This window comes from Acanthopagrus latus, chromosome 14, assembly GCF_904848185.1.
Source record: "Acanthopagrus latus isolate v.2019 chromosome 14, fAcaLat1.1, whole genome shotgun sequence".
NCBI lineage: Eukaryota > Metazoa > Chordata > Actinopteri > Spariformes > Sparidae > Acanthopagrus > Acanthopagrus latus.
Window position 1 is genome coordinate 18,547,329 of NC_051052.1, and position 20,947 is coordinate 18,568,275.

The 20,947-nt window shown below is 40.5% G+C and overlaps 1 protein-coding gene and 1 long non-coding RNA gene across 8 annotated transcripts in view; both read left to right on the forward strand.

Moving 5' to 3' along the window:
* Window positions 1-20,947, forward strand: part of LOC119032215 — a 1,052,400-nt gene that overhangs the window by 767,678 nt on the left and 263,775 nt on the right. The gene's annotated exons all lie outside the window — the stretch shown is intronic.
* dgki (diacylglycerol kinase, iota) overlaps window positions 3,350-20,947 on the forward strand; it is a 68,456-nt gene continuing 50,858 nt past the window's right edge. For 2 of the 4 annotated variants that reach the window (XM_037121066.1, XM_037121070.1), the window contains exon 1: window positions 3,351-3,782. In XM_037121066.1, coding sequence (XP_036976961.1) covers window positions 3,559-3,782 — 224 coding nt within the window. In that variant the 5' untranslated portion in view covers window positions 3,351-3,558. Of the gene's footprint in view, window positions 3,783-20,947 lie in introns of all 4 variants that reach the window. The other 2 variants (XM_037121068.1, XM_037121067.1) reach the window with 2 other exon arrangements.

Sequence of the window (20,947 nt, forward strand, 5' to 3'; positions counted from 1 at the left end):
CATCGCTTTTTAAGTCACATTTTGTAGATAATTTGTTGACATCGTGGAGAGAAACATGGGAAACAAAGGATCCTTTGATTCATTACATAAGATTTCTGTATATCTATCATACTACAAAGATTCAGCAAGGTTATAATGATATAAACAACAGTTGTGGTTAATGTATTATACCGAAAATTGTATTCATTTATTTATTAGATAAAACTTTATTTACATCCTTGGTGCGCATTTCTGTCGAGGTGTGTGCTAACACTCTTAGCTTAGCGGCTACAGTGAAGATTTCAGCTCTAAAATTAGTGTAAATAACATATTTTCAAATCAATTTGGGATCTCCGGGCTTCTTGAAACATTTGGTTATGCTGGATGAGCTCTGTGGAGCCATCTTGTGGTTTAAGGGGTTGTTTTTTTGTTTTTTTTTAAGTTTTAAAACAAGTCCCCATCTGCTTCAGTTGTGGAGGAGAACAGCTGCAACACTGTTTTGGTGTGAGGCTCCAGAAATGTTTTGTGGATTAAAAACACTTCACCTGACTTTCCATCAGCGTAGGGGTGAGGATATAACAGGTTAATTTGGGTGAAATGTTCACGTAACTACAACATGCGCATTAATGCATAGAAACAGACAAACAGCTAAAAACAAGGACGACAGAGATGAACAAAAATGGCCGAAAATAAACACAGAACTATTGCGTACGTAGACGTAGGTGTAGCTCTTTGACCGCCAGCCAAATGAGCAAAACAAGAGCAAAAACTGAACATTCCCGAACCATAAAAATGTTTATAACATCAGTGGATGTTATATAGATGCAACTTCAAAGCATTTTCTTTGCAGCTTTAAATCAAGTTAAGTCCAAACTCCATTAGGACAGAAGGGAGTCTCATGGCTAACACAGCGGGCTATAGAGGAGCTTCTATGTCCTCCGTCATGACAACGATCCTAAAATAGATCCACAGCAGCGCCTCGTATTAAGTAGTGCGAATTTCTCTGACAGTCCCGAGACAATACACAGTCCCAGAGCCTCACAACAGTCCAGTCTCATAGTAACACAGCAACCAGGAATTCCAGTGTGGCTCCAGTTAAAGTGCATCGTGCTTCTCGTAAAAATCAATGTGAACGTCTGATCAGATTCTCTGAAAGTGTGTGATGAAACAGAGAGTCAGTGGTTGGATCAGGGGGATGGAGTCTGATTCCACACTTTGATTCAGGGTTGCAGGAGTTTTTTTTTTAGACACATGTTAATTATAAATGAAAAATCCTTCCATCAGGGTGAAAAGTGAACGTTTCTGCATCGTTTTTGTCTTTGTTGTCCTGATGTGAAGCTGCTCTCAACAAATGTAATGTTAAAACATAAGATAACAGATGAAAAGTCATGCCAAATTAAAATATAAATGAAAAAAACAATGTTCAAACTAAAGAAATACACAAGTTAACTTGTGGTCACCTGTTGCTGTAACATCTGGGATAACTGTAATCGTGGTACTTCTATGAGTAATTAAGTATTTTCTACATCATAGTACTGGTATTTTTACCTGAGTAAACTATCTGAATACCTTATAGTAAAGTAAAAGTGTAGAAATACTCTGTTACAGATAAAAGCCCTGCATTTAAATATATACTTAAGTAAAAGTACAGAAGTATTAAAGCATTGAATTATATAAAAGTACCAAAACTAAAAGTATGTATTATATAGAATGTCATATTTCAGAATAATGTGTATTATTGGATTATAATCACTGATGATAATTTGACGACTTTAATATATTTTATCTATATATGTTGTGTAGTGTGTTAATATCTTCTTGGGTACACAATAAAGTTTTTTTTTCTTGATTATATTACATCATAATTGATTTTATTGGGGTAAATAACTTGTAATTATAGCTCTCAGATAAGAGTAGAGGAGTAAAAAGTACCATATTTGCCTCAGTTGTTGCGGTGTAGAAGTATAAAGTAGCAGAAAATGAAAAATACTCATGTAGATTACAGTTACCTGAAAAATGTAGTGACTAAATGTACTACTTACTCTCTTTGCAGCAACTGTACACGTCCTGTGATGAAATTATTCAAGGTTTATAATTGCAGAGATTGCAAACAGATGGTGCCCCGCAGAAATAAAAGCACAGCAAGGTGACATTTCAGTTCACCTCAGGTCAGCGGTGACTGTAAAACCTGATGGCTCAGTGCAATGAGGCGAAAAAGGAGGCTGACACACGGTGGCCTGATGTTTGACAGGATGACCTACTGCTAATGACGGAGGAGGAAGGGCTGACATGATGAGGGGCAGAGTGAGAATATGACACACACACACAGATCATAAATACGGACTCTGTGCGTGTGTGTGTGTCATTAGTGTTTGAGAGTGAGATACTGAGAGGGTGCATGTGTTTGTGTGTGTACGCTCACCCTCTGCCCTACTTTCTGACTGATGATGCTGCAGAAAGGAGGAGGAGAGGGAGTATCCCACAATGCCACACTGCTCGTCCCATGGGCCAGATGGATGGATGGGTGGACAGACAGAGAGACACGGAGGGATAATGGATGGATGGATGGATGGACGGACGGACGGACGGACGGACGGATGGAGGGACTGACTGACTGATGGATGGCTGGGTGGATGCTGCAGTTAGTTGTAGTCCGCTCACTCTGTGCGTGTTTGGTGTCGCCGCCCTCTCAGCAGCTCGCGCTTTCGCTGTTTTTAAACCCGTGTCACATCAGAAACAAATCAAATGCACGACTTCCGGGCACATATTTCAAAATAAAATGATTAAAAAGTAAGGTTAAAGTTGTATGATAGGCTATTTATGTATTAGGAACCACTTGTGACTAAAAATTACAGTAATAAACAGTTAATTATATTTAAAAAAACACAACATTTTTTGTGGTTATAATCATGTTTTGTCCCAAATATCTGTTTTATCACCACTAACATGGCTGGAAATGTCCTGAGATGTTGTCAAATACACCTGGTGTTATATCCGATAAACATAGCTAGAGATGTTCCTAACTCTCGTCCAACATATCAGTTTTTTTTCCACACAAACATGTCCAGACTTCTCCTACAAAACACCTGGTTTTGTTACTACAAACACGGGTGGAGATGTTCTGAGGGCTCAATAAAAAATACCTGCTTTTTTCTCACAAACATGGCTGTAGATGACGTCTCATATAAAACACCCGTTTTTTTTTGTTGTTTTTTTTTAAGTGTAACACACAAAAACAAATAATTGTGTGAGCGTTTCTGAAACGTCTAGCTTTTATTGTGAAGGCTGGGACGCTCCACTTCCTGGCTGACATCGGCAGCTTGACGTACTCGCTTGCCGTTGGTCATTAAGGGCTCGTGAGTGCAGTTCGGTCTGTTGTCCAGGCGGCTGCGCGTGCTGCCGTACCTGGCTGCAGTATATAAAGGCAGTCAACGGTCAGAAATCCCGACGGTTGAGCCGCTGACAGCGTCCTCTCCCCGTGTTTTACCCCCCACTCTTCTTCTCCACCACCGGCGTCCGTGCCCCTCTCACAAGCCGGGAGAGACGGGGGTCCAGCGCGGATAGCGTGGACTGACCAGCATGGACCCCCAAATGAAAGACCGAACCAGCCCAGCGTCGGGGGGCTTCAGCGGACGCCTGGCCTCTCTGGGAGCGGACGGGGGAGACTCGGAGTCCGGAGCCGGCTCGGAGGAGGCAGCCGTGGGCTGCTGCAGCGATACGTTCAGCAGTCTGCCCGACATGGAGCAAGAGACGCTGGAGGAGAAATTAAGAGGACTGGCGTTCAGAAAACAGACCTCGTATCGGTGAGTGGGGGAGCTGGGAGGATGCTGGGACAGGATACTGGTCAGGGGAGGATGTGTTGGGTCTTGTCTGCCTGTGTGTTCATGTCTGTTTTTCTATTTTCCAAGCTAATGCTGTTGTAAGAATTGAAATGTTAGCTAGCCAGAGCTTATAACCACAAACACAGCAGAGACTGAGGGATTACATTAGAGCCTATTTTGCTCATTTGAATGCCAAATTCTCACAAATACACATCATGCCGTGGTAGCCTTGTCCAGGCTTGCCACGTTATGGTCACCATTATGCTGTTAACAGCCTCGACATCGCATTGATACACACACACACACACACACACACACACACACACACACACACACACACACACACACACACGAGCAGCAGCAGTTTAACTCATGTCACTGCTGGATCAAAACAGTTTATCATGTACATCAACAATGCGTATGTGTGTGTGTGAGAGAGAGAGTGTGTGTGCATCTGCCTGTGGTGTTGGAGCATGTGAAGGGGGTTAGGGGGAGAAACAGTATTGATTTTGAGGCAGTGTGTGTGTGTGTGTGTGTGTGTGTGTGTGTGAATGCCAGCAGCAGCCTGACACCCCGGTGCGACTGGCAGCTGCTGTTGATAGTGAAAACTGGCCAGGGACCAAACACAACACACACGCACACACACAGTCACACAGCAGTTTTTGGTTGTCAAATGTCACTGTCAGGAATGCGTGGCATCCATCTATGCAAGTGTCTGTCATTTTTTTTTCTCTGTTTGTTCCCTGTGTGTGTATTTGTGTGTGTGTGTCAACCTTTACTGGAAATGGAGGTCAAATCAATCATTTTAGCTTGTTTGTGTCTGATTTGGGGCACTGTGACAGGCAGAGCAAACATGAAAGTTATTATCTAGAATCAAATCAAGCTAACGCACTAAATCGCCAGCATTGAGGCGGCAAGCGAATATTTATTGTTTTAAAACACACTGGAACTGTAACATGGTGATGAGGTCATGTGTCTGTAGACCTGACGCTATATTCAACCCAGTCGCCATAATACATGTCGGCAATGTACCTTTTAAAAACCATGGATATGTTGAAACTTGACGTTTCTTTATGCTGCAACTTCTTGAGGTTCGATCTCCTATTTTTTGTTGCAGCAACGCTTATGGTATGGTTCAATATTGGTGCCATAGTCAAGGCCAGAAACCTAATTTTGTTGCCACAAACATGAAACATATATACATATATTTATCAAAAATGTCTGTCTTTTGTTGTCACAGCCATGGCTAGAAATTGTCCAGAGGTCTTGTCAGAAATATCATTTTTTTGTTGCCACAATCACAGCTTGAAATTGTCCAGAGGCCTTATTAAAAACATCTGATTTCGTCGCTACAGACATATCTAGAGATTGTTCCAACTCCTAATCAATATTATCTGGTTTGCCTTGTTGCAAATATGACTGTAAAATGTCCTGAGGTCTTGTTAAAAACACAGCAGGAGATTGTCTCATGGTTTCCTTAGAAATATCCAGTGGGTTCACGCTTACATTACAACACTGTGGTCCCTTATCAGTGGTGGCCTTCTTGTCTGTAACTGCACCACCCTCTCCTCCACCTCCAGACATGAAAGTCAGGTCATGAATATGTGATGTGAACATGATATAACTCAAATTAGTGATTTGCAAAAATGTTAACTGACAACAAGTTATCCAGGCAACTGGGCTGCTTTTTTCAATAAAGTCTATTAGAAGTTAAACATGGTTCATATTAGCTTTTATTCCACCAGTAAGTAACATCTGAATTAGATTACAAATGCGTCATGCAAACACATTAAAAGACAATAAACTGGCCATTTGGGAGGAAATTCATCTGATCTGAAAAAGAGATGGTGTTGTATAATCCTATTACAGTCCATCTGATAGATGATCATTTGTCCTGTTGACTATTTTCCACTTTTTGAAGACCTTTAGTCTGTAAACACTCAGTTGAGTAAGCAAAATGCATTACCAAGGGAAGACACACTGCTCCTTCACTTTTATTGTATCATCATTTACAGAGGCTCTCTTCCTCAGGGTGTTTTCCCCGGGGAAACCATTCCTGGTTAAGTGAGGTTTCCAGGAGATTGTTCTTCAGGGGAGTGCCACAGCTGGCCTCTCTGATTTTATGACTGCAGCAGTAGTTTGCTCTGATAAATCTGTTAAATCTGTTGCCTCAGTCACAAAAAAAAAAAAAATAAAAAAGCTGTAACCTGATGAAGGGGTGAATTTGGGACATTGTGCATGTCAAAACCCTTCTCTAATTCATATACGCCGGAGGACATTTAATGTTTAGAGGTGATCACTCTTCAGATACAGATGCACTCAAATCTGCTAGTTTATTGTGGCAGACACTGTTTGTAAAATGGTCATATATTAAATGTGGGGACACTGTTAGTCATACTTTGGACATTTTGACTTAGTTCTGCCTGTGTGATGGTTACTGTGTGTGAATCAACAGTTATTTGATGCTCTGCAAACAAAACTTGTTTTGGTCATTATCTAATGCATCTAAAGGTGCTCTGTGTGTCAGGTTACAGCTGACTTGTTACAGCTGTTGCACCTGTATGAATGTGTGCAATCGAGCAACAAACCACACCTCCAGTTAACTGTTATGCATCCCATGCTACTCATGTTTCCAGTCCTTAAACGAATAGTTCAACACTTTGGGAAATGCACTTATATTCGCTGTATTGCAGAGAGTTATATCTGAACACAACTGAAGCTTAATTAACACATTTTATATTGTCCGTGATATCTCAGTAACACATAGAGGGAAGCTCTTTAAGTTTTGCACCAAAAGGTTTGTCTAAAAAATAAACGTTACTGTGATAAAATGTTCTGTGAAAAATGTTTTGGCCATTAGTCAATATTATATCTCAAGAACAGCATCTTGACTGGTGCTTGGAGGCTTTCAAGGCAGTAATTCTAGTTTCATGGTTGTTATTTTAAAGTAATTGCATCACATTAAAAAAAAGCATTGTTGATGCTTTCATATCTCATAAACAACACCTACTGAGTCATCTCAGTGCTGTCTTCATCCTGTGTTATACAAACAGACGAGCCAGTTAGCTGTCTCTCTTTAATGCTGCTAAACGCAACGCAGTAAATGTTCACTTAAAATCGAGTTATAACCTGTATCTGACTTTCTGACATGTGTTTTGCTATGTAACAAAATATTTTGTCATAAAGATGCGTTGTGTCAAATCAGCTTTATAAATGTTGTAGTAGCCTATTCTAAATACAAACTAAAATGCATGCAGCCCAGATAAACCCAGAATTTAGACGGCGTTACTGAAATTAAATACATTTCCTTGTAAATAACTAATTGATGTAATTTAATACCTTGATTAAAAACTATGGCACATTGTCATGAGGATTCAGTCTGATCGACACAATCAGGTCGGATTGGAGAAACTCCAGCAGTGAAGTTCGAAATAAATGCTGCTTTCCATATTTATCTCTCGCTACATGTATATTTGATTGAATTGGGATGGGGGGTGAAAGTGACAGGATCATTATAGTACGAAATCTGCTCTTTAGATAAGAAGAAAAATATAGTGAGAGGTCAAGATTGGGAGAATATTTTCCACCCATGTCACCCTCTGCTCTGCAGCCTCTTCCAGTCATTTTAGTCAGTGCTCGTGTACTGTAAACGGCATCAGTGGAGTCCCCAGTTGGATTAATTTCATTTGGAAAGAACATTTGGCTCATGTAACTGCAACCGTTGTTTGCTGTTATCCACAACAGGGTATTGTGGTGTGCGTCTATGGCGAACTTACCAAAACACTCATGAGAGAACCGACTGTATTCTGGACTTCATTGGAGATTTGTCTGTACTGTATTTTTAATCCTGCGCAGTCTGTTAATTGCATGTTAGGATGAATGCAGTCTGGTGCCTTCAATCACGCCAGAAATCTCTCTGTGTCATTTTCTAGCACTTCTCTGCCATACAAAACAAATCACAGGGACACGCAGGAGCGTCAGTTACATGTCTTGGTGTTGTTCTGACCTTTGACCTCGTTGGATAAAGCTGTGTATAATCTGTGAATTTTCCTCTTCGTGGACTCAGCCATGTGGAGGGAATGGCATTAGCCGGTCAGGAGAGATGATTTGTAAGAAGGTAGTTTACATAGCTTTGAAGTGGCCAGTGCCAAGAAGAGAATTACCATATGTGGCAATATGAAAGAGCTGAGAAATGATGCCGTTGGACATCAAAGCCAGTGTGTGTGTGCTTTTGTGCGCTGCGTTGTGGTATAACGTGTTTATGGCAGCGTAAGGCACGTGTAACTTATCTGCCAGACATTCGTCACACTTTGTGAGCGTGTGTGCTTTCCAACTGTCCCTCCTTTTATCTATTCTTAGCTGTCTGCCTGCATGACCGTCTTCCCTTCATCAGAAAGACAGTCGCTTTGTGTGTGTGTGTGTGTGTGTGTGTGTATGACACCAGCCAGTTTGTCAGCATGCTAGTTAGTCTGTAAGACATTACTTCAATTAGCCAGTCAGTCAACCAGCTGGTCACTCAATCTGTAAGTGAGTCAGGAAGTTGTTTTTCGCGGCCCTTCCTGCCTATCTGTGACAGTCAGGTGGTCAGCAGTTCATTTGAATGTTTTTTGGACTGTCCAGCTGTCGAGACAGTTTAGTCAACTGCAGTCTGGAGCTCATAAAACACTAAAGCTCCTGTATACGTCACAGCCTTGATTCTCCGAAATCACAATCGAACGGTCCACCCGAAAGTTTGAATGCACTTATATCCAATATCTAGACGTCTGTAATGTTTGCAGCCTTACTGGAATACGTTATTACTAATGTCCCAAATGACTGATGGCTGTAATGAGATAAACATATAAAATATTCAGTGCCACTTAGTGCTGCGGCTCGGCTGTAATTAGTTAGATATTATGGTGAAATATATATATTGGATTTTGCCATACTGTTTATACTGTGTGGTAACTATATTTTAATGTCTCTGGGTGTGTCGGGCATTTATGGGCTGCAACTGCACTCTTTTATGGAGCATGACTTTAACCAATTAATGGCTTGTGCCCAATGTGAAGCCTACAGATTGTTTATTTTGTCCAACAACAGTTTAAACACTCCAAACATTCACTTAAATGTTATAAGTGAGAAAGAACAGCACAGAACAGTTGAACATGCTGCTGAAGTCCATTAGCTGATTGGTTAGTTGATCCATCATTTCAACCCTATTTGTGAATCAGTATTGAGGACTGATCTATGGCAGTTTTGGATATTTATCTGAATTGCAGTCTTTTCTAATTATTTATCCATTCCAGGTTTTCGCTGTTCTCCAAATCGCTCTTGGGGTAATGATTTGATTTGATTTATAACGCAAATACTGTTCACCAAAAATAAAGATTCTGCAGTTCAACAAAAAAAACAAACACCCTTTGCAGATTCATGATATTAGTTTAATTATCTTTAAACAATATTTCACAATGCACGATCACAAATAGAATACTCAAGTTAAACTTTAATACAAGTAGCACAACTCAAAACAAATACATACAAAACAAAAACCCACTAACTGAATTTGTCAGCCTTTTTTTTTTTTTTTTACTATTGCATGGAATCATGAACTTTGACAGCAGACTTTTGTTTAAGGGTAACAATGCGTGACCATGTAATCACATTACAAGTTGAGTAATATTAAATTATGGCCCTGCCTCAAAGCTAGTACAAAACCAGGAGAAGCTTGAAATATAATGAAGTGAAAACCGAAGCCTTCAGCTGAGCTCTGCCTCTGGTTGTTATTGTAAGACTGCACACTGTTGCTGAATAATAAATACGAGCACTTTAATAGCTTCTGTGATTTCCCCAACCAGACTGGTAGAAGATAGATTCACTTTAAGGTGTGGTGAGCTGCTGTTTCCTATTGTTGGTTTTTTTGTTTGTCTGCACAAAGATTGATTTGTCTCGCTGTCAAACAACACAACTGGCTTTTTCTTTGATCCCATATAATGTTGTCACGGTCAACATTCAGACTACCTGAACCTCTGCCGGAGCCTCCATCTGGCAAACCAAGTCGCTGCCCCCGACCCTGACTCTGCTGGTAAAAATAGTCTTTTGCCAAAGAGGCAGAAAATACAAAGAAACAAACTCTTTGTTTCATCACCCAGCTGATCATGTGAGCAGATTTCACCACCGCCTTCGTGGGAAATGGTGCAGAAACAAACTGCCACAGGACAGGATGTTGTAACATTATCCCTCCACTATTTACAGCCCACTTCACAAACAACAGATCACAATAAGTGCTTGTCATACCGCAGTCCAATTTACTTTGTGTTTCATGTCTTCGTAGGCCATGAGACAATATACAGCAGGGACAGGGAAGACATACTGCAGAGTCGCATGAAAAACAAGAAGAGGGGGAACAACATAAAAAGATATAGATGTATCTCATGTTGCTACCGCTGTGCACCACCTGCAGGGGTAAACAGTGATCAAAGGCCTTTCATCATTTGATGCTGCCAGAATATAAAACTCTCTTTTCAGCCTTCAATTAGGAACAAAACACAGAGGGGGAGAGGGGGAACAGAGGGAGGGATGAAAGGGAAACATTCTCCAGACAAAGTCAAAGTTGTGTCACAAGGAGGAGGACAAGCATGGAGGAAGTAAAAATGATGACAAGACAACAGTGACAGATTGACGCTGATTATAAGATGATCACTGTAATGTCCAATGGGGAACTGAGACAAGAGGTGAGGCAATAAAAAGTTAACTCGGTCTAAAAATAAAACCAGCCTGATAACTTGTTTGACTTCAAAGACTGCCTCCCGGCGATAGAAGGAGGCATTTAAGGTCCCTGATATATTTTTAACAATTAAAGCCTCAGCTGCTGCTTATTGAGGCTGAGCATGGAGAAAAAAAAAACAAAAAACAATCCACCAGAAAAGATTTCTCAAATCTACCTCCCTAGTGTTTCAAACAATGTTCAAACCCAGAAAAATCTCTAATTTTGTTCAGGGAAATGGTGTGTTCAAACCCTAACCCGAAAAAATAAACCCAGCATGACTTTAAAACATATTTAGTTTAACTGTATTTTTTTTCTTTCTTTCTCCCTTTTTCTAATGAACATTTGCACTTCTGAGTTTCTGGTAGAGAGGAATGTTGGAGTTGAGACTTGTAGCCTGTATCAGATTTCATAGGCTTACTTACCTCGGGGCACTTAAAGGCATTCATGAATTTTTAACCTTGTGATACGAGTCCTAAGTTCTTTTATATAAACAATATACACGGGTCAACAGCCTGAAAGAGCAAGATGTTTCAGATTTAGAAACCTCTTTAATGCCATGCTGCTGACAGTAATCAAGCAATATGTCACAGTGCAGCACAACGGCATTGGCTTCTCCCCTGGGAAATTAACTTTGAAAGGCCAAAACAGAAGAAAATAATCATTATACACAACAGGGGACAGCATTCAACATATTTACTGGTTCAGAACAGTTACAGTTTGAATTATGGAACAGCAGGGAGTACTCACATATAATCTTTTTAATCTCTTGGTACAAAGAAAAGATGTATCAGGTTTTCCTTTGAAGTGTCTGGTATGAATCAGATTTTGACAAGTGTGGAGCATTTTATCTTTTAAAGAAGTTGCTGATAGGGGATAAAGGACAAGTGTGCAGTGTAACCAGAGGTCAGCATTGAAATTTCACTGTCACATCTGTCACGCCACATGTTCAAATGGCACCATGGTGCAGAGGTCATTAATATCTGGTTCACTAACTTGACTTTTATATTTTTAGCCACACTGTTGGTGCTGTCCACCACTGAAATCTCAACAGTTGTTGGATAAATTCTTTAAGTTTTCTTCTGTCTTTGTTGTTAGATAAAGCATCTGAAAGATCGACAGGAAAGGGAGGAGAGGATGCTGTGGTTAAGGTCTTCCTCAATATGCCTGGTTTTGTCGTCAGAAAAAATGCTGCAATATGTTCCAAAGTCTCGCTAAAATACTTTTTTGCTTGCAAGAAAAATGGATGCAAAATGTCCAAACATCTCGCTAAGAAAGCCTAGTTTTGTCACCAGAACGTTAGCTGCAAAATTTCTCTACATCTTGTGAAAAAGTAGCTTGTTGTGTTGTCTGGAGAAGTGCTACACAATGTCCGTAAATCTTGCTAAAAATGCCTGGTTTTGTCACCAGGAAACGGCTGCGTAATCTCTCAACTTCTCGCCATAAATACCCAGTTTTGACGCTAGAAAAAATGGCTGCAAAATCTCCTGATGTCTGGCTAAAAATACCTGGTTTGGTAACCAGAAAAATGGCTGCAAAATGTGCGGATGTCTCATTAAAAAAAAAAAGAAAAATGTCTCCAAACATTTCCCATCATCTTGCTAAAAATACCCAGTTTGGTCACCAGACAAACATTTGCAAAGTCTTGTTACATTTCGCTACAAATACTTGGTTTTGTCAACAGAAAAATGGCTGCATAAAGTCCAAACCACCAGCTATTGATACATGTCTACAAAATGCCCCAATTAATTTTTAGGTGGTCTTACATATTGAATATATACAGTGATTGTGGTGATCCTCTGATACCATGAGGTTCACATTTGCAGTTTTGTGTGAAATCTCTTCATGACTACTGAATAGATTGTCATGAAATTTGCTGCACACATGTCACACTTGTAGGCTGAATCAGAATAATACTAATCCCCTGATGCTTCATCTTGTTACGCTCCTTTTATGTAGTCTGTGACTGATTGAATAATTCAATCCCTTTGCAACAACTACAGGATGAAATACTTCTTATGAACTAGCACAAAGGGCTCTTTACCTTGTGTTTGTCTGTTTTTTTTTTTCTTCCTTTTCCCGGCAGAGCTAGAGTGGATTTAATCAGTAAAACCAATGACAGAAGAGAGATTCACCTGAATACACCTGTATGCTCAGTATAGAGAAAGAGCTGCTCTGTCGTGTTTTATACAAACGTTGTATGAGTCGTTTTTTTGTAGCGCAGTTTGTGTTAAATTCAGTGGAACGCTTGGCTCGGAGTCCAGGCAGATTAAAGACACTCATGAATTTTTTAAGCAGACGATCAGAGCACCGATTGTTGATGAAATACAAGGCTTACTGACACAATTTCCCTCTCTCATCCTCCAAATGGATGAACAGATATACATGCATATTTATGATACTCTTTTCCCATCAGAAGGAGGAGAATTAGGAGGAGGAGAGATGGGCTGCGTGGAAGTATGGATAATTCAAGAGACATGGTCAAGTGCAGCTATTTTAAGCTGCAGTTGGCTTTTTATCAACGGTCTTGTTAATGCCAGATATCGCTAGTTCATCTTCTGTGACTGCTGGTGTGTAGAGCTGCAATGATTAATCCATTAGTTGTCATAGTTATCGATGTAACCGATGTTACAAGATGTTTAGGCACACACCGATTGCATTGCTTGCCCGCCGCCCCCGCTGTTATTTCTCTTTTTAATCAATAGTTAGTTGGACAATGGACACCACAGTTACACTCATCTGATTCGTGCAGCAGCGGGGCTAGCAGCAGAGGATCAGCACCAAGCAGCAGATTCACATTTCACTTATAACATCTGAGAAGTTGGAGTTGTGCATCCTGTTGCCTGCAGCTCTTCATCTAACAGGTCATTCTTGTTCCTTTACTCCCATAGACTGAATATAAATACTCACTAACATATTTCGAACTGAGTAGCTGTAAACAAATGCCGGAAATGACAGTTTTTCTTTTGTTCTGTAGTTGCATTTTTTGATAAACGCTAGCTGTAAGTCTACCTCAGAGTGAAAGTCACTTTGGTTATAATGTTAAGTTGCAGCAGTAAGAAATATTATATCACTTTATTGATATAAAATCAATATATTTCTCAGCCCTGAACCTTCTTTATTGCTCAGAGGTCTTCTCAAACATGTTCTATACATGATGACAGAGTGACTCTCAGGTTGAAGGTGAGGTCAAAATAAACATAAACATTTCCTACAGGACGGATGCTGTGATACTGGTGGGAGACAGTGTATCTCTTCCTGCCTCAGTCAAACATGTTGAATAATGTGAGTGTGTATGTTAGTGTGAGTGTTAGCATGATGTGGTGAGTTTCTCAGCCCCTTGGACACACTAACACCCTCTCTCTTCTATCTTTCTTTTCACACACATATAGACAGACAGACAATGACAGAAAACCGAATGACTGTGTTAGTCTGACTATGATCGGATTTTTAAGATTCATGTTAACACCTTAGTCTGACTAAAAACGGACCGGATCGGATTTCTCATAGCCGGATTAAAACACCTAGATTATTTGATTAATAGTCGCGTCACTCCTGCATGTATATGTTCCATCAGATTTGGATTCGGATTTTGAGTTCTGTGCAGGCTTGAGATTTTTTTCCCTGGGCCATGAGCTGGAAGTAGAACAACAGCGGAAATCACCTTTCCTCCGAAATCAACACAAGCAAGAGCGCCACTGTGCATCTAGTTTGTGTAATTATCATGTACACCATATGCGAAATATACAGAGATGTAGCTTTGTCTCGCTCTTTGTACGTCATCTTTCACGAATGCCCAGGCATAGTTGGTTGTCGCTGGTGGCGTATAAAGGTCAGCCGGAGGTGGCTCTATTACCACAGTTGAAATGGGTATCTATCGTACAGGGGTATGACATGCTTCGGCCAATAATTTGATTTTCTTACCAGCATGTTTACTCGGACAATTGCAGTAACATAGCCAAACTATGGCTGTAATCCGACTAAACTGTGCATGTGAACGTACTGAGTGATGTCGGTACATCCCTCTCCACTGTCTCTGTATAACACTCTTCCAGTTGGCTGGTGGTGTGGTTGTGTATACGTATGCATATTATCACTCATTTTCTGCTCAGAAGAGGGGGAATGATGATGTCTGTCCTAGGAACCGTAGTGAGATTTCTGAGCTCACTCTCTCTCCTTTCCTGGCCTTTTTTAGGAGTGTTTGAGAGTGAGAGCGCGCGTGTGTGTGTGTGTGTGCGCGTGTGTGTGTGTGTGTGTGTTGGGGGTTATTTTGCCCATAATGCACTGTGCTGAGGTATTATGGGGGATTGGCTTACAGGAACCGCTCCTTATTAGTCGTCTGGCTGGCTGTAAGAGGCTTTTCCTGCTTGGAAATGAAAAAAAAAGAGGGCAAGAGGCGAAACAGACGAGAAAAGAGAAGTGAAGAGAAACCTTGACGTGTTGAAGATTAGTCAATTACTTCCTTCTCCATCAGACACTTGAAATATTGTAAATCAGTAAGACTCTTTGTTAAAGGTCCTCTCACTGTGATCATTGTCTAAATGAACTTTTTCTGACCCGTCTGTCAGGAGCCACTATAAAAGAACATTTCTGTGTCTTCAGAAATTACCTGATAAAACAGGGTGATGACCAAAAAGACAACAGCAAGGCAGCTGAATTAACAAAGACCTCTCGTGATTTAGGGTAGAAGACAGAACACACTCCCCACTGTCACTTTATATACCCTAAGTGTATGTTAACATTCCTCTGATGTAAAGGAAAGAGGCACAGCGCAGGGATGAGCTGTACATTTTGTCAAGGTTCAACACAATGGCATGTGTTGAACCTTCTGCAGTGCACACAGTCATTTTAGAGGTTTATACCGCCTGAAAAAGACACAAAAAGTGTTCATGAAATGCTTTATTGTGATAATTTTCGACTCATGAGACAACAGTTACAGTTCTTTATTCATTCATAAGCTGAAAGTAAATTCTCCTTCACTAAATCCTGATGAAAACATAACAAGAAAATGAGACGGCACATTCGTTCTGTACCTGCTGGGTTGTAATATTTATGATTGACACTGACTTGCTGCTGTATAAAACACTAAAACTAAAGGTCTTGCTTTGATCTGTGGAGTTGTTTTGAAAGGTGTTAATGATTCGATTGTTGTCTTCAGTGGCAGTAAAACAGTGTGTTAACATGGTGAATATTCGTTACTGAGAACAACCAAAGCTTGACGTGACTGTATGTAAATGATGTGGATGGATCGGACTGAATGATTGACTGATTGAGTGAAAGGACTGGATTGCTTTCTGTTGGTGAGATAGTCTGCTAGCTGGGGGTCTTGGGTTTAATCCAAGGTCTTATTTGCCACTCGGCAACCATCTTGACAACGTCCCAGTGTATTTTAATTTGTGCGAATCTGCCATGTCCTTAATCTGCCATGTCTGTTATTTGTAAAGTTAAGATTCCAACACATATTACCAGCAATATTTTGACAAACACAGGAGTCCTGTGATGATGTGATGGTGCGTTCCATTTCAAGTTGACAGTCAGTATTTCCGAGTTGGTATTCCCGACTTCCTGAAAGTGTCCCAGTGCTTCTGTCAGACACAGTTTTTTTTCCCAGTTCCAAGTAAAGTGGACTTGGATAAAGAACAAAGTCTGAATGCAAATTGGTATGTGGGTGATTTGGGGTTGTATTTTTTTTTAAACAGCTGTGAACAAGACAAGTGAACAGGAAAACATTTTATCACTGCTAATTTTTAACAGCTGTGCTGTTAGATCGGCAATATTGAAGTTTAAAAGTGAAGACATGGAAGGTCAGGAGCAGCCAAAGGTTGTCATATTCATGTACAGCAGCTTTTACTTAATCTAAAGGAGCTTCACATATTTATTTATATTTATGCTTGTAACACATGTAGAAAGTGGGTACAACTACTCATAACAGTATTGATGATGTGCGCTGAATAACAGACTTCTTCTGATCAAAAGGCAGAACTGATAATGGCATTGATGTCAATAAAAGTAAAAGAGTATCAATCTCTGGTTCGTGTGCCTCCCAACTGTGCGAACAGTTGCCTGGCTGGTTGTGTGGGCGATGGGTTAGCCACAGTAATGATCTCTGTTAATCTCTTTTTATAGTTGGTTGAAGGTTGTTGCAAGACTTGTAGATATCTAGGAGGAGAGAGGGAGAATCACAAGAACACTGAGAATTGGCTGTCCAAAAGATAAAGACACAGGACTTTGAGAGGATATTGCAGTGATTTAAGCTCAGAGTCAGGGCTCCTTCATGTCACAGGGAGACAGTTGAGGTCATATAAATTGGAATCACCTTCCATGGGAGGTTTTCCGGGTACGTCCAACTAGTAGGAGACCCCTGGGGAGAGGGACGTCTGGACTGCCTTGATTAGCCTAAATTAGATTAACGGACAGACGGATGTGTCGATGGATGGCGTTTCTTTCAGCCTTTAGCTTGCTCTTGTTCTTGTATGCTACAATACATCTACAATATTTACAGCAGAGGAATAATGGCATGCATAAATACAAGCAGACATGGGAAGGACACACGAGGGAGAACTAAACAGAGTGCAGATCGAGCCTGTAAAAGAAAATGGAAAAAGAAAGCCTACCACTGTGACTGTGCTTTAAAACACACCGCAGCACTCTCCTCCAGAGAGAGCAGCAGTCGTGTTTTCCTGGTTTGTGCTTGAACAGTAGCACCTCCTCTCTCTCTTCCAACAGGCCCATCTGTCTCGTTCGAGCCGATAATGAACCTGTGGAGCTGACTGCTGAGGTGTCACTGACTCCATCACTGCTGCTGAAACTCTAACGCTTTGCTCTCTCTCTGTCTCGCTCTCGTATCAGGTCAAGCTCGGTTTAATGGCAGCGCATTTACATTACATTCGTGTTGCAGAATATACAGCGGGGAAGCATGGAAAAAAAATAAAATGTTGATGAAGGTTCTCGGTCATCCGGGTCACGGTAATTCTGAGTGCTGTATCGTAGGCAACTGGACGTGTTTCAGTTTCTTGAAGACGTCTCACCTCTCACCTCCGTTAACTAACTGGAGGGGAGACAGAGTTTAAAAGCCTGCAGCTCCCCTCCAGCTGGTTAGAACTGAAGAAGCCTCCTGGATGAGAGGTGACACATCTTCAAGGAACTGAAACACGTCCAGTTGTCTATGATTAGCACTTAGATTAAGGTACTAAAGCAAAATATGATATCAGAAAAATACCTTTTAGGTATTAAAATACATGAAATCTCTTTTATATATGATAAACATCTAGCATGGAGCTTGTACTTGGTGAGGACGTTGTGCTTTTCTCAATCTTGACAGTAAATTAAATATATTTGGATTCTGGAAAATATTCAGCAGGTTAATTGACTGACATTAATCATTAGTTGCAGCCCTAATCTAGCATTTTTTTTATATACATATAAGCTAAATTGCCTGTGCCATACCAACAATGTTAAAAACTTTGTGTAAATTTAAAGGATGCGTTCACCCAAATATGAAAATGATGTGATTAAGTACTCCTTAACAACTGAAGTAGGCTAGAACATGTTTTAAAATGTAAACAACAAATCAATTAAAACATAAAATGTCCCTTTTAAAGCGGAGATCTGTCGCTGCTAAGGTGCATTAGTGCGTACCTCATTTGAAGTGGATGCACAATCTCAACACTTGTCTTTGAATTAATTTTGACTCTTGTTTTGAGATGTAATTTTGGTTTCCAGAGATTTGGACCGTGCTGGAAAACCAGTGTGCAGCCATTTTATGTTTTTTCCATTAAAGTTTTACATGTTTAATCAATACATCTACTTCGGTAATTTAGGAGAATGCTGCAACGTGACGGTAAATAGAAAATGGCAAATTTTTTTCACCACAATCAGGTGGACAGTTTCTCCTGCCTCTGAGACTTTGCTCTGAAGGGACAATTATTGCTTCTGTTTTGCTTTTTTTTTTCCCGTCTTCCCCTGAGAGAGATTGAAGTCTTTTTTTCCACTTTCTATCAGCGTCACGAATCCTGGAGTTGTTCTTTTAAACATAAAACACCTATTTTTTTTTAAAAAAAAAATTTAAGTGCAGAGGAGATTTTTTTTTTAAATTCAGTATCTAGGTAACAGTAGGAAATAGCATCTTTAACATGCCTCCACAATTTAATTACCTACCATGATCTACCTCACAATTTCAACATGTTTTTTACTCTCCAGCTTCTCTTTTTGAGCTCTTCTGCCAGATGGATTCCTCAGCTAAGAGCCTGACACAAAGGGGTTATTATTTATTTGATTCATCCCCATCACTGTATTGTCCGGTGTAATCATATTTAAAATGCATTTATGATGGATGAGAGAGATCTGTAGCTCTGAGGCCAAATGGCTGACTAATTTAGTGAAGCTCGGAGCCAGCTGCTCCGTCAGCTCCACATCGCAGAGAGGAGAGATTTGGGTTTTAGATTGCACTATAATGTTCTATCTTTCAGTTGCTGTACAGCACATCTGCATCCCTTTCTATTTATAGTTTCCTATTAATATGCACACACATGTACGCTGCCATTATTGTAAACATGTACGTGCTGCAGGGATTAACCCCGGCCTTTTGGAAGTGTCTCTTTGTGTCTGTGTGTGTCTGTTGTGTGTGTTTGCATGTGTCTATGCAGGTAGGATTACCGAGCGCTCAGTTAGATGAATCCACGCTCAAACTCAAACACACACACACACGCACAAACACACTTATTAAAATGCCGCTCTATACATCAACATCTGTATGTTTTTTAAGTTTTTCCTCCCCCTCCTCCTCAGTTAAGAGTTTCTTTTGCTGTTTTGCATTTCGTCCCTGACTCAAACCGATGCACTCACACTCACACACTGGCTCGCCCACACACACATGCACACACACATGCACACACGACCTGGCAGACCTCAGCTGCAGAGACACGCTATAATTAGTGAGACAGCATCTTTATCTCGCTCTCTCTTTCTGTGTGTATGTGTGCGTGTTTGTGCGTGTGTGTGTGCACTAATTGCTCAGGTCAGATGAGAGTCATTAGTAAATAATTAATTTTACTAGGCAGCTGTAGCCTGATGTTAGAGACAGCACACTCACCTCGTTTCATCGCTCGCTCACTTTGTTTTACAGTGAAGATTTAAGATTTGTTTTTACAAGTTTTTTAGTTATTATTCACTTTTTGCTCCCAGTTAACCTTCTATCCTCTCTGTATTTGCATCTGTCATGTCCCAAACCATCTGTGTTTGTCTCCTTCTGTCTCTTTTCTATCCTCCGCTTTTTATCTTTTCACCCTTCCCCATCTTCATCTGCTCTTCGTTTTCTCTGCAGTCATTTCTGTGTGTATTTGTGTGTGTGTCTATTCTAAGCAGTAAAGGTCAGATCCAGATGCACAGCGTGACTCTGATGCCTCCCCCACATTACATGCTCGCTCTCACACACACATGCACACACACGCACACACACACACTGACAGACTGTAATTATGTAGGTGTCAGAGGAAGATGTGAGGGAGAGAAAGAGAGCATGGGTGAGGAGGAGAGGGTAGTATCACTCCTGTGTTCTGGCTGCAGTTCATGACATGTCTTAACTGATTGTAGAGTAGAATATACATACCGTATTATCCAGGGCTGACCCACAGTGCCTCTGAGCTTCGGTCATTGCCATGGTAATTGGTCACCAAATCAGTTTTCGAGTGCTTCAAGTTTAAAGCACGGATGAAGAGCTCCTCTATGGAATTCATTCGGTGTCAAAACCTGCACATATAAAAACCAGGCATATATACGTTCTTATGATACGTACGACTGCTCATCAGATGCTCATTTTTAGGGACTGTCCTCATTTGTCACGTCTAAATAATAGGGATACATACCGAATTTTGTGATATTGCAATAAAAAATTATTCGGTGCCGTTTTTCACTATAAGTGTGTCTCTTGTCCGGCTGTATAACCAGAGGGAGGGAGTAACTGCTACTGGCTGCTGGCTGCTGTATTGTTGTGCAAGAGTACATAGTCTGGTGGCTACTTTGCGTTTGTCATGGCGCGCTACTTTTATTTTACTATTGAAGGAACAAACAATTAAGAACAAACTGTATACAAATAATAAACGCAGTACACATCACATTTATAATTAAAGGACATTTTTCAGTTCATCTTTTTTCTTTACTTTTTTAAAATAACGTGAACAATATCGCAGGATGAGTTTTCGGGATCGTAACATCCCGCAGATCAAGTCGATAAAAATTCAGGTGACTGTGGATCGGATGCTAACATGGAGGGTTCAGTTAACATCCAGCACAACTCAGTGCTCGTAGAGTAGAAATGCTGGTTTGAGACTACGTTAACGCCACAGACGAGCTCCATTTCTCATTCTTTTTGTCAGTCTTCTTGGCTCTATTTTCGATGGAGCCG